This window comes from Nomascus leucogenys, chromosome 9, assembly GCF_006542625.1.
Source record: "Nomascus leucogenys isolate Asia chromosome 9, Asia_NLE_v1, whole genome shotgun sequence".
NCBI classification, from domain to species: domain Eukaryota; kingdom Metazoa; phylum Chordata; class Mammalia; order Primates; family Hylobatidae; genus Nomascus; species Nomascus leucogenys.
This window is the reverse complement of record NC_044389.1, coordinates 57551074-57565864: the sequence shown is the minus strand read 5'-3', so window position 1 is coordinate 57565864 and position 14791 is coordinate 57551074. Positions and strand designations below refer to the sequence as shown.

Below are 14791 nucleotides of genomic sequence, written 5' to 3'. Positions count from 1 at the left end.
CAAGGGAATCTGGTACATCTCATGTAACTACCCATATGACCCAAAGAGGATGACTACTTCTTGTCTAATTGCTGTATGATCTAAGAAAGATGTCCTTGATTCCAATTCTTTTTGCAAACCCTTAGAGTTAGGTTTTTACATCCACGGACCTGCAGTAACTCTAAAAGGTTCTTATTTAATTGGTGTTTAGCATCTTTGGAATATAGAGTCCTGTGAAGAGACTGGTATATATTACCTGTGGTGCCCATCCGCTTACGAGATTGCGTTGCAGCCTGGCTCACTAGTGGATGTACTTTTCCAGTGAAGTTCTCTGGGACAGGGGCATGTTTTGTTTTTGTAATTTGAGTTGGAAAAGGGTAATGTGGGAGGAAAAAAGATCAATTGCGTCCCACCACCTCTAGGATCAGAGGGATATTTCTGGTTGCTACATTGCTACATTTTCAAGACTATGTCATTCACTTTACAACAGAGAAACACGACACTTAGGACCAATCCCTCCTTTGTCATAGGATTAACTTTTCCTTCTTCTTGATAAGTATCTCTGGAATGGAAGGGTATATTCACCCTCCCGTGCCCTATATTATCAGGTCTCATGATGGGCCGAAAACACTGTGTTCCATAGTTCAATTTTTAGATAACACGAACTTGATGAATACTGGATTATAAGGCACTGAAATTTTAGGTGCCGTTCAAAAAAAAGAATGCTGATAAGCTTTCTCATTTTCACAAGGAAGAGACGATCCCATCTGGGTTTGTGTATGTATGTGTGTATATGTGTGTGTGTGTGTGTGTGTGTGTATTTATGTGCATGTGTGGCAGTATGTGTGATTTATTTTTCTTTCAGGTTTTAAAGTTCCATAAAGAAATCACTGGACATTTTCTGCCTGGTGGCATGGAAATGTTTTAAAATCTAAATAATGCTGGGAATATTTAAGAGCATGCTTACTTAGCAAAGGAGAGAGCTCTGTGAGCGATCAAAACAGGACCTGGCAAACATTTCTTTGGCATAGATTTGTGCTGCTTGGATGAACAAAGGCTGATCAAATCACTGCATTCAGCAGCTGCTGGTTAATTTGCTTTTTGGTATCATACTCTGCATGGTGTTTATCAAAAGTCTGGGTGCATTTAAAGGGGCACAGCAACTAGAGAAATAAGTAAAGTTTAGGATACATAGCCAAATGACTTTGATATTTAAAGGCAGGTATGCTTTGCAAATCTGGAAAGGTCTTTCTGGTTCATACAAGATCTGTCATTAAGTCTTCTGCCTCCTGAGTTAATGTCCTTGCCCTCCATCCCCCTCACCCAGACTCACATCGCATGTGTCTGCCCTGGTTTTCTCTTTGCCCCCACTAAGAGCCCAGTCTATACTCTCCTATATAATATGGTGACAAAATGGTCCACAGTTTAAAGCATTTTTATGTATACCATTTCAATTCATCCATAGGAATCATCTTCAGCTCTCTCTTGCTTTGTGTTTCAAGTGTAAACACTTCAGCCTACTGACATCTGAGATTTCTAACTTTCATTTGCAGCCATTCTTTGCTGTTCCCCTTCAGGACCCTTCCATTTCAGTGAAATCTGCCTCCCACTGCCTGCATTAGACCTGCATATTCTTGACTCTGTGCCTTTGCTCTTGACATTCTCCATAACTCAATTGCTTGTTCTCCTCCTCTAAAATCTACATTTTCCATACATTTCTCTTTGATTAGGTCAGCATTCTTCATACTTATACGAGATTGCTGTTAGAATTGCCAAGATTTTAAGATTCTGGGATTAACTCATTTACTGAGGAGATTACTGTCCCAGGAATTCTGCTATGAACTTCTACATATCCTTTTTATGTGCACCTCTCAACAGCCTTTCAATGTAGATGTTATCATGTCTATCTTACAGATGAGGAAACAAAGGTTCAGACAGCCTAATTAGCTTGCCCAGACTCATACAGCTAATGAAAGGCAGAGCTGAAAATTAAACACGAATTTTCTTTCTCCGAATCCAGTGTTCTTTCCACTGTTTCCAGTGTACTAAAACTATTATCTGGTTATGATGGTTGTTTTTACTGGTTAATTGCTTATTTTTGTTTTTTATTTATTCTATTCTACCAATTTAAATAGTAAGATAGGCTATCCTTCATTTCTTCGATGTTTTCTAGTGCCTATTATAGTGCTCCGGAAATGGAAACACTCAACAAATGGAAGTTGACATCAATTGATTTGTCAAAATACAGAGGTCTTTGCCTTTGATACATTTTGCAGTTATTTCTGGAAGAAATTTCAGTCCTTCTGATGAGTCTCATTTGTTGACATGTATCAAGCAAATATCTGGCATGTAGTTCAAGCAGTCAGCATAGGTGGTTATCAAGTCACCAATCAAACCAGGTTAGCCAGTTCCTCAGTGAGATTCTGCCATCCCCTGAAACTCTGCACTGTGACCTGGAATCACAGGAATTTGCAGTATTTAGATCATCCTAAGTCCTTTGAGATTCCTCTCTCTGGTGGCCTGGGGCAATTATATGTACCCTTTTCATAATATTAATTAAGATGTTTAGTAGTCATTGCTATTAATAAAATGATTATTCAGTGTCATTGGGATGCCAGGTGCCATACCAAACCTAGCGTGACACGCCCTTGTGACATGAACACACTATGGTCCTCCTGGCTCCACAGGCATCTGGATCCTGCAAGCTGTTGGTTATACCATGAACATGGAAAGTTTGACCCTGGGCTGGAGCTGGCTTGTTAGTTGTTTTCTGTTTTCTGTGGGTGTGGGCATTTGTCCCTTGTAAATTAACAGACGAAACAGCTAGTTAGTATTTCTGTTCTGTTTCTCTTGATTGTTATTTACTGAAATTTTACATGTTGATGATGGGGAAATGGCTACATACTACTATCCTCAGTTGAAAAATTAGGCAATCAATGAGGCCTTTACCTAAAAGCGTAAGGCAAGGAAGTCATTTCAGGATTGAAATCCAGAGCATGAAGTTTTCAGTATTTTCCTCCTCCTTCAGAGCAGCAGAACGAATTCATGGGCCAAATGAGAGATACAATTGCCCACGGAGGCAGGTGTGACTTCTGGATGCATCAGGCTGAGAGTCAGTGACAGACACCTGGTGAGCAACTGGCTCAACAAAATGCCAGAGTGTATGTGGCGGTCAAGAACGTGGACTCAGCGGCAGATTGCCTGGGTTTGAGTCCCAGTTTTTCCACTTCCTATCTGTGTGATCTTGGAAGGTGACTTAGCCTCCATGTGTCATGCTTTGTGCATCCATAAACTGGAGATTGGAATGGTGCTTACCTCACAAGGCTATTATGAACATCAAATGAATAATATACAAAAAGCTAACAGACCAGCATCTAGCATTCAGGAAATACTATGTAAATGTTTAAGTTAAACAACCAAAACCAAACCCCAAAACCAACCAAAAACAAACCTCTCTTCTCTAGCATGGCTCTGATAACTTTCATGGAATGAAAGCCTTCTCTCTTATTATTCTTGTGTTTTACCCTTTAAACGACACTAAAGTTTCTGAAAGGTAGATTGAAGTCAAATCTTAATTAAAGTAGGAAACATTCTCACCACTCTCCCCATTGTCCAATCTCTAGAGCTATTTTGGAATCACAAAAGTCTGACTTTTATCCCAGTGCAGAGAGAAAGAAAAATGAGAGATTCAAATATATTCTACAGAGAAACTGGCAACAAGATAGGAATATGATTCTATTTACAAGTGAATATTTAAAGAGGGTTGATTTATTGAACTTTTTCTCATTTTCCAGCTACCACCACACAATCAAAGCGGAAAGGCCACTTCTCTAGGTGCCCCAAGCAATACAAGCATTACTGCATCAAAGGGAGATGCCGCTTCGTGGTGGCCGAGCAGACGCCCTCCTGTGTGTAAGTGGAGTGTCCTCAGCCAGCAAGCAAAAGGGTGCAGAATGGTGCCCGCCTGGGTCTTGCCAGGCCTGGAAAGTGTGAGCTAACCATGCCATCTGTCCCAACACAGTTCTGCCTGGTCCTGCCCCCAGCCACTTGTTTAGGGGCCCACTCAGCAACTACTTATGGAGAAACTGACGCACACTTTCCTCCTGAAATATGAGTATGTGAGAGTCCAGCTCCACTTCCGGGCTGGGCAGTGTCCTCTGATTTCTTGCGCAAGCAGAACTGATTCTTTTTGGCTCAAATAATCTCCTGGGTGGTTCAAATGGAAATGAATTATTCTGGCAAGTGTTAGGTGGTTTATAGTTAGTGTAAATACGAGGAAATTCCTGCCAAATTAAGAGCTACTTTTGTAGGTGTCAGTTAAGCGCAAGGAATTAGTCCTATTTATAAATGAGATTAGCGAAGCCTGTTTATTAAAGTGAGGAATTGGGAGAAAAGTTTTCTTTTCAACTCTTTGTATTTGAGCTTAGTTCAATTTTACTCAGGCATACACAACTTTCTTTTTGCATCTTTTAAATACGTGTTTTCTTCTAAAAAGATGTCCCACTAACGTGCTTCCTGGGACCTTTCCTTAGAGAAGTGGGAGGTGATTCTTCAAGTGCAATTTTGACTTAAATTCATAGAATGTTTATGCTCTTCTGCACAGTTGCCCCAGTATATAAGTTTTCTTTCCATAAGTATCTCAGAAAAATGACTCCAAATCCTAATTTTGTGGAAACTTTAAGGGTCATGAACTTTTTAAAAACTTAAATATATTTAATTTAAAAAAGAAATAAACATGGATAATACTTGGAGGCAGATAACAATTGCTAATGTAAGAAAATAAGGAAGTGTGTGTGTGTGTGTTGAGAGGAATAGATTTAATTTTTTAAAAAAATTCATTTAATTGCTCCCTGGCTTGGAAGCACATATGGAATCTTTAAAAACATTAATGATCTTTAACCCAGTACATTTTCCTATGTCTGCAGATTAATTGTTCTTTGATATTGCTGCCCTCTAAAATGAAAACCACAATGTGTAATCTACCTGCCTAAGATCAACACATAGATTGTTCCCTTCAATGTAAAGTTTAAACTCATTTTCTCAGCCTTCATAGATCATCTGACCTTGGCTTAATTTTCTAGCTATATCTTACCATATTCCTAAATGCTTTTCTAAAATTACATTTCATTTCATGATTTATTATATAAGCTCTTCTCGTAGCCCAGAAAGCTTATTCTTGCTATGGTTTAAGATGCACTGCATTCATCATCTCCTTGTGGACCCCTTCACTGACTTCCTCCTTCTCAGTCATACACTCAGGTCTGAGTTAGATGTCCTTCCCCTGTGATCTAGCCACACCTCTATGAAAGCTCTTATCCACTGGAGACATAACTGGTGGTTTCTTTAAATGTGCCTTCTGTGACTGTGAGCTCCTAGAGGGCAGGGCTCATGGCTTATTCATTTTTGTATTTCAGTGTCAAACACAGTCCTCTGAATTACTAGGTGCACAAGAAATGACTGATGCATGAACAAATAGTGCCCCTATTACAGTCCATCTAATGCTATACTAAATTTCCAGACCAAGTCCTTAGTCTTAACGGAACATCTTCTTAGTAGAGGAATAGTACACAGTCAATGGGAAGCAGATCATAGCAGACAGGGCATAGATTTGGGAGTCAGATAGACCTAAAGTAAGATTTTGTTTTTGCCAATTATAAGCAGTGTTAACAATGGGTCAGTTACCTTTTCTGAGCCTCAGTTTTATCACCTACAAGAGGGAGTAATAATACTGTCTGGTCAAGTGGTGAAGATAGCAAAATAATAAATGCGAAAACACCAATTGTGGTACCCAGCAAAGGGCAAGTATTTCATAATTTTTAAAGTTCCAACTTTTTAAGAACATATTTAAGTATGCCATAAATAAAAAGTTCCCACTTGTTAAGAACAATTTTTTTTTTTTTGGAGAGAAGGTCTTGCTATATTGCCCAGGCTAGACTCAAACTCCTATGCTAATGTGCTTCTCCTACCTCATCCTCCCAAGAAGCTATGAGAAGAGTGGTAGATAATCAACCTAGGACTGATGTTGCAGGTGGCATAGCACAGATTCAGGCAAAACTCTCTTGCCATCGGTGACAACACTGTTGTGAGAAACTGGAAATATCTCCTCTTCTTGGGATCATGGGAGTTTGTGGGCTCTTGTTTTTACATGAAAAACCAAAGTGTGTTTCAAATAATGCAAATCTTCTCCTCTCAGTAATCTTCTCAGTATTTCCTTTGAAAAGGGACAGTTTGTTTCCAGATACATAACTTTTATTTATACATGCAGCACAGCACATTTACTATGCAGTTAAGAGCTTGAACTTGGGAGCCAGACTGCCTGTTTGAATCCCCATTCCCTTAACTTCTCTGTGCGTCAGTTTCGTCATCTATAAAATGGGGTTAATGATAGCACATACCTCAAAGGTGGTAATAAGGATCAAGTTAATATTTATAGATCTTTTACAACAGTTTCTGGTGGTTATTTCAGAATAGTGATCCCAACGCCCAATTTTGCATTGCCCTTAAGGATCATGAACATCTTTTAAAATTATTTTTGATTTTAAATAGTATAAGATGCTTATTAAATAAAAACCCACTTAATCACCATTTAATAAAAAAACTTAGAATCTGCTCTCTTTGCCTCTTCTTCTCCTACATGAGAGATACACTCACTGAAAATAAACATCAGCTGACATGTTATTGGTTTGCTGAAGAGCAAAATAACATGAGAACCACTATAACCAGCTATGTTAAGGTTTGACCTTTTAGCATGGATTCATTGGGGTACAGCTTACAGGAAGTACTGCTTACTGAGAAATTCAATTAAAGCATTGTTAAGCCACCAATCCCACAGCATATAATTAGAAAAACATTCTAAAAGAGTAGAAAGTAATTGTCATGCATTTTATTGGCAAAGCTATTGTTTAAAAATACCACATTTAGTAAATTTGTTAGAGGAATATTTAAGCTAGGTGGAAAAGATTATATTTGTAAGATTTAATTCCAACCTTATAAAAACTCTGAAAAATCTCCCTCCTATACATGCAATTAAAAGTGATTCCTGGCCAGTCACGGTGGCTCACGACTATAATCCCAGCATTTTGGGAGGCCGACATGGGCGGATCACAAGGTCAAGAGATTGAGACCATCCTGGCTAACATGGTGAAACCCTGTTTCTACTAAAAATATAAGAATTAGCTGGGCGTGGTGGTGCGCGTGGTTTAGTCCCAGTTACTCCAGAGGCTGAGGCAGGAGAATCACTTGAACCCGGGAGGCAGAGGTTGCAGTGAACCGAAATCGCGCCACTGCACTCTAGCCTGGCGACAGAGCGAGACACCATCTCAAATGTTAAATGACGAGTTACTGGGTGCAGCACACCAACATGGCACATGTATACATATGTAACTAACCTGCACGTTGTGCACATGTACCCTAAAACTTAAAGTATAATAATAAAAATAAAAATAAGTGATTCCCCCATCCCTAGTTTTAGTCTTTTGTGTGACAGATTTTTGATATCTCAAGATATTTCTAAGCTCTCTTCCTGTAATTTTGATCTCAGAATGAAGATACTTAGCTATCTTGCAGGAAGCAATTTTCTTTCATTCATCCTTGGGTCCTTTTATAATAGATGCCTTTAGGTGTCTTTTCTCCTTTGCTTGCATTAAGCCTCACCTTTCAATTGATGGCTGTTACTGAGCTTATTTTTTGTTTATTTGTTTTGAAGCACTATCTCAGCTACAATATTGGCATTAAGGGATCTCTTCACTTGGGAAATACAGGCTTTGTGGGGATTAACTGCCTTGGCTTTTGTCAAGCATAAACTATAGAACAGCCCAGCCGTAAATCCTTTCTTAAAGAAAAATGGGGTTGCACAGAAGTTTTCTAAGGAGGAGAATTTAATCTTTTTGACATTTGAATAATTATGTATATGACCAGTATCACTTTGTGTTTTAACTTCATTTGAAGCATTCTCTTAAGGAAAATATTTATTAATATTTTTGATTACTATTTCCCTAATATTAATAAAGGAAAATGTTTATTAATACTAAGGTACTAAGGTTACAACAGATAATTTTGGTTAAAATGTCCTCAAACTTTTTATGTACCTTAATTCTCTGATGCAGTTCAGATAATTCTATGGGGAGTACTCAAATCACTGAGTTGTTAGCTCCTTGGGTGTTACTCAGAGAAGCCCCAGCTTGGTCAAGTGGATGCATAACTGTAATCTCAGATTTAGGACATCTGTTTATGTTAGATGTATCCTAAGGCAGATTAATAGAAAGCTGAGAGAATAAGGGAAATGAAGAGAGACTGTTGATTTCTGGTCATTCCCTTGAAGAAGGCCATGGAAAAAAGGGAGGCCATTTAGAGGAGAGTGAAGGGAATGGTGAACAGATCTGCAAATGTGGTTTTAGGAATCAGATAAAGGAGCTAAAGAGGACAAGACCTATGTGTTTGCGGGGATGTAATGAAGGAGGCGGTGAATAGAAGAGTAATAGAAGGGCATGACCTAATCTGTGATGCCCTTAAGCAGTAGAACTAGAATCAATGGGTAGAATTTACAGTGGAAGAAAGAGGAAAGAAATTCTGTAGAAATAACATTTATAGAACATTCTCTTTATCTAACGTTTATGGAACATTGGGTTATGAACTTTCACATGCATTAGCACGTTTGATCATATAAAACCATACAATTATTATATAATTTATAAGAAAGCTTGAGAACATCAAAACTATTTGCGTTATCCTATGATGAAATGGGAAGTCCTGGGGATTTTTGGGTTCCTTGTCATGGAGGTATTTAAGCACTGGGAATGCTGTGGAGGGAATTTTATCCTCCTTTCGTTTTTGAATTCAGAGACTAAAATTTTAAAATACATTTTAGTTAATTGTCATCATCCTTGTGTATTTATATTAGACATATTAATAATGTCTAACGATCAAGTGATGACAGGTATTCAGCAAAGCAAAAAAAATTGAAATTACTGGTCAACAAAGTAGTGCATCTTTTTTAAGAAAAGGAACTGTGTTCTTTAGTAATTTCAAGTAATGAAAACTGTTGATTTCTTCAAAAAAAGTAGAGATTCTTAAAAGTCTTGCGAATTTTACTTTCTTGCCCTCTTCTTGTTTTATAGCTGTGATGAAGGCTACATTGGAGCAAGGTGTGAGAGAGTTGACTTGTTTTACCTAAGAGGAGACAGAGGACAGATTCTGGTGATTTGTTTGATAGCAGTTATGGTAGTTTTTATTATTTTGGTCATCGGTGTCTGCACGTGCTGTCAGTAAGTATTTTTAAACTTAATTTTAAGTAAATCTGAGAAACAGTATTTGCTCATAGTTTTTCTTCTTTTCTTCCTCCCTACATTCTCTTTTGCTTTTTCTTTGATTCAAATAAACCTACATTTTGAGCTTTGCCATTGTTGATATAGAAATATTCATAATAAAACACATAATACATGATTTTTATCATTTACTGAATAAAATTGTTATAATTTAAAATAAAATTTGTATAAATTTTCTAGTTAAAAAAGACAGTCATTTAGTCTTAAAGCCTATATTTTATGTTCGTTAGTAGGCTACATAAGACTTCTATTTTCTAAAGCTATACCATAACACAATAACATTGAAAGATAAAAACAAAACTTTTTTTTTTGCTTTGCCACATTAGAATAATAAACTTTATGTGTAAACCATATTACTTTGTTTTTCCTTTTACTTTCTATTATATACCAGAACTTTGAAAATCAGGAAACATCCTGCTTTTTCTCTGAGACAGAGTGGCTTTGCACAATTTTTATTTGTATGTATGTATGTATGTATGTATGTATGTATGTATGTGTGTATTTATTTATTTATTTATTTTGAGACAGAGTCTCACTCTTTTGCCCAGGCTGGAGGGCAGTGGTGCAAACATAGCTCACTGCAGCCTCAAACTCCTGGGCTTAAGTGATCCTCACACCTCAGCCTCCTGAGTGGCGGGGAATACAAGTGAGTGCCACCAAGCCAGGCTTTTTTTTTTTTTTTTTTTTTTTTTTGTAGAGACTGGCTCTCATTATGTTGTCCAGGCTGGTCTTGAACTGCTAGCCTCAAATGATCTTCCCGCTTCAGCCTCTTGAGTAGCGGGATTACAGGAGTGAGCCACTGTACCTGGTCCTGGGACAATTCTTAATTAAATTAGTTTCTTTTTGGAAACTTATTTTTATTATTATTTTTTTTTTGCAGAGCAGGACTACCACCGAGTATGCTACCAAAAAAAAAACTATCTTATTAAAGTGGTTATCTTTTTGTCTTGAGAAGCTTGCCTAGATTCTTAAACTCTTGCATCTACCCTTCACTGTGGTCCACACATAAAGAAGGTTCTCGTGATTCCTTTCTTTGCAATGTCCTAGGGAAAAAAGCACTACCATAGAGGGAGTATTTATTTATTTATTTATTTATTTATTTATTTATTTATTTAGAGGTAGAGTCTTGCTCTGTTGCCCAGGCTGGAGTGCAATGGCGATTTGATCTTGGCTCACTGCAACCTCTGCCTCCTGAGTTCAAGCAATTCTCCTACCTCAGCTTCCTGAGTAGCTGGGATTACAAGCGCCCACTACCACATCCAACTAATTTTTGTAGTTTTAGTAGAGATGGGGTTTCACCATGTACACCAGGCTGGTAACTCCTGACCTCAAGTTGATCCACCTACCTCGGCCTCCCAAAGTGCTGGGATTACAGGCATGAGCCACCGTGCCCGGCCTAGAGCCCTAATTTTTTTTTTAAAAAAGAAACCTGATCATAGGATCTCTTGATGGATAATTTTGTGTTCACGTGAACTACTAGGCCCATACTAATTTCTAACATGTATTTTCTAAGTCCTCTTCGGAAACATCGTAAAAGAAAGAAGAAAGAAGAAGAAATGGAAACTCTGGGTAAAGATATAACTCCTATCAATGAAGATATTGAAGAGACAAATATTGCTTAATGTAAGTGAGATAAACTTGCTGATAGAAAACTATTCAGGTGACATTTAACTGGTGAGATTGGGCTTACTTGCATCTGGTAAATCATTCATTAGAATTTGATTATATTTAAAAACATCTAAAAATAAATCAATGGTTTTTTTCATAGAATCTGAAGCCAGATAAAATACTTCCTCATATCTTTTTTCTGCATGTTACCACAGAGATAGGCATTCTAATTCTGCATGGTTGTGGGGATATTTATATAATTTTTTCTTTCTCATTTTTGGGCACACGAAAGAGGTATTTTAATATAGACACTTTACATTGAAAGAAAATAACAATAGCAATAATAACTACATATATTGAGCATTTACCACAATGCCAAGCACTGTTATAAGCTCTTTAAATGTTGCAGCAGTAAGGATTGTGCAGGAATCACAAATCTTCTCAGATGATCCGATAGATAGATTTTAATGAAGGAACCATGGATCAAGGTTAAGGAAAGGTACACTGAGGCTTCCTGAGCTTGGGAATTGTTGGGAGCTGTTGCCCTTCCTCTGTAGGAAGGGCTGAGGTAAATATTACCTTGGCATTCAGAGGCACATTGGAGGAGGGTCCCCGAGGCAGGAGCTGTGGTTGTGGAGGGAATAGCCACTGTCAAATACAAACAAGGACAGAGGGAGGAAATAGGGGAAGAAGTATTCCAAACTTTCTCTCCTTTTGCCTTCGGATCTTCAGCAGGTGCCTCCTACTAGCTAAACCCACCAGAAACCAGAGGGCAATGGAGCCCTGGTGATGGAATCTGAAGTGGTCAGTCTCCTGGAGACAGAGCAGGGCAGAGAAAGGCTCCAAGAAGGCACATGATGTGTAACTAGCACAACAAAGCAGGATAGTTTTGGTTGTAATAACATAAAATCCAACTCAAACTGGCCTGGCTTAAAATGAAGGCAACGTATTGGCTCACATGAATGGCAGTCCAGAGGTAAGGTGGGCTTCACACTTGTCAAACCAGAGGCCCACACATAAAGAAACAGATTATTTCTCTCTTTCTGCTCACTGTTCTGAGTTGGCTTTCATCCTTGGTCAGTTCCTCTTAGGTCATAAGAAAGGCCAGTAGTAATTAGGGCTACAAGCTTCTTTGTTTACATCCAGTATGAGAGAGTAGTGTCTTTCCACAGCTCAGTTGTACAAAGAATCTCTTCCAGAAAATCCCAGCAGCTTAATGGGGTTGGTAAATGCTTGATGAGAAATTATATGTGCTCCTAACTTATTACAAAAACAACATTACTGAATTGAAAACAAAATCGCTGGCTCTGGATTTTTAAATTATTATTATTATTGCATAGTCCATTTCTTTTAAGTGACGTGCTGTTATTTTCTTCATTCTCAGAGGCTATGAAGTTACCTCCAGGTTGGTGGCAAGCTGCAAAGTGCCTTGCTCATTTGAAAATGGACAGAATGTGTCTCAGGAAAACAGCTAGTAGACATGAATTTTAAATAATGTATTTACTTTTTATTTGCAACTTTAGTTTGTGTTGTTTATTTTTTTTAATAAGAACGTTAATTATATGTATATTGTCTAGTTATTGGGAAAAAAGCAACTGGTTAGGTAGCAACAACAGAAGGGAAATTTCAATAAACTTTCACTTAAGTATTGTCACCAGGATTACTAGTCAAACAAAAAAGAAAAGTAGAAAAGAGTTTAGGTCTTAGGAATTGAATTAATAATAAAGGTACCATTTATCAAGCATTTACCATGTGCTAATAAGTTTGAAATATATTATTTCATTTAATCCTTTCAGCAATCCGTGAGATAGCTATTATAATCCTCATTTCCTACATATGGAAACAGGGCCAAAGAAGTCAAGTCAAATAATCTAATCCAGATTCAGACGGCTGGAGATTGGTAGAGACGGACTAGAAATCAAGATTTATCTAAATCAAAATCTATGCTCTTAACCATCATTTTTGTTAATCTGAATCGGTGCAACCCAACTCAATAATATAACCCAAGGTTTTATACTGAACTGTGTTTTGGTATGATTGTGAGATGTCAAGACCATCTTCCTACAGGCACACAGAATGAGAAATCCTGGCCTATATTGCTGTTACCATCATGCTTTCTATAGAATTGACTTTTATTATGTTTCTTTGCTCCTTTATAAATTCTCAATGATGTGACTACATTTTTACATTATTAAAGCAAATAGATTGGCCCCATAACTAGGGAAATGAATAGAGATGGAAAAGTAAATGCTTGGCATTCCTTAAGCCCTGGGTAAGTGTTTATGCTCAATGAAATATAAATAGTATTACTGAAAGAGCCTGTTTATACGGGAGTAATGGTCAGTGACAACACTGGAGAGACCAGGTAGGGACTGGTTGTGACCATATCCTCATTTATGTTCTTCTTGATGACAGCATATATGATTGCTCTCAGGTAAATTTTGATGCAGTAAATTCGTGACCATAACATCTATTACTTGGGACCATCTTGCCAAGTACTCCTTTACTCCATGATATATTTAATAAACACTGCTTTAAACCTGGAAAAGTACAATCTACATTTAGTGAATATTTCATAGAATATTTAACATTTTACGTTGATTAGGTGGTTCACTTACAAAAATCGATGGAAGATGTCCCCCAAATTGTGCCTGTCAGCCAAGCAGCTTCTTTTTCAGAATCTTTGCAAATTTTACTTTGCAATGTAGATTCCATAGTGAAGTGGAGAATTCAGACAAATGCTGAAATCGCATATTACCTTCTAGCGTCTATGGTGTTTTGAGTGAAGCTGGGGCTGTACTTATATATAATACAGAAATAGCTCCCCCATCAGTAAAAGCTAAGCCAAACAACTGATAATTTTCAAAGTCTATTTTTTCTCCTGATTTAATGGTCATACTGGAAACACAATTATATCCAACTGATCCATGTTGTATATGCCTTATTTTCAAAAGTCTCATTTAAGCTCATTCATGCCCTTTCTCTTATGTAGTCTTCTTTGATACGAAAGGAGCTTGGAATAAATATCCATTAGAGCTTTTAAAAACACAAAACAATGCTTTAATGTTTCTTTTTTCCTGGACTGAGTTTGGCTGACCAACAAAATCTCTCAAGCCATTTTTTTTGATCCTAAAATGTCAATGGTGGCTCTCAAAATTTGGTAGATCTGTTATCAAGAAAGAATTTCAAAGATTTTTATATCTTTTCAAAATGTATTTTATAGTTGCTTTGCATACACTAAATAACTTTGTTTATGTAAACTGTCAATATTATCATGTAACAAAATAAATTTATTTTTAAAACAAAGTAAACATGTGGTTACTTGGGAATTTTTTATTTTACCATGAATTACTAATGAAAATAAATTTGAACACTGTTGCTTTTGAATACCTTATGCTTTGTAAACCCTATCCATTAATGTACTTGAAAGAATCCATCCTGACCATGTGTTTTCTTTAGGAACTAAAGCATCTGGGAGTGTGTTGGACATCTATGGGACTGTCTTCCCAATACCCTGGCCATATTTTTGAACTCCACCTCCAGCTGCATTTGATTGGTCTGAAGTGGGCACTTAATAAACTTGGGCCAATTAGAGTCACTCCCAGAGAAATTGGAAACTTGAACTGAAGTCAGTCTTCACTGGGTTCTTGGGGTGAAAAAATATGCATTTTGAAGCTATTGGCAGTTACCTTTTGCTTCATGAGGAACAGAAAAACAAAGGAATGTGGTCAGCATATAGCAAGAGAAGATTTAAGCAAATGCTGAGTGAAAAACACAGACAAGGCACAAATTTCCCAACAGAACATGAGTCCTGATTACAGGCATTCTCAAAGTTTAGCGCCATTCCTGTCTATGGGCACGATGAGACATGTTAGTGTCTT

General features: G+C 37.4%; 1 protein-coding gene across 2 annotated transcripts in view; it reads left to right on the top strand.

Moving 5' to 3' along the window:
- The window catches only part of BTC (betacellulin), a 51593-nt gene extending 37377 nt beyond the window's left edge, over positions 1-14216 (top strand). The window contains exons 3-6 of one of the 2 annotated variants that reach the window (XM_003265748.2): positions 3774-3891; positions 9096-9242; positions 10816-10925; positions 12295-14216. In XM_003265748.2, the coding sequence (XP_003265796.1) occupies positions 3774-3891; positions 9096-9242; positions 10816-10924 (374 nt within the window). In that variant the 3' untranslated portion in view covers position 10925; positions 12295-14216. The remainder of the gene's footprint in view (positions 1-3773; positions 3892-9095; positions 9243-10815; positions 10926-12294) is intronic. The other variant, XM_030818445.1, reaches the window with a different exon arrangement.
- The last annotated feature ends 575 nt before the right edge of the window (positions 14217-14791 follow it).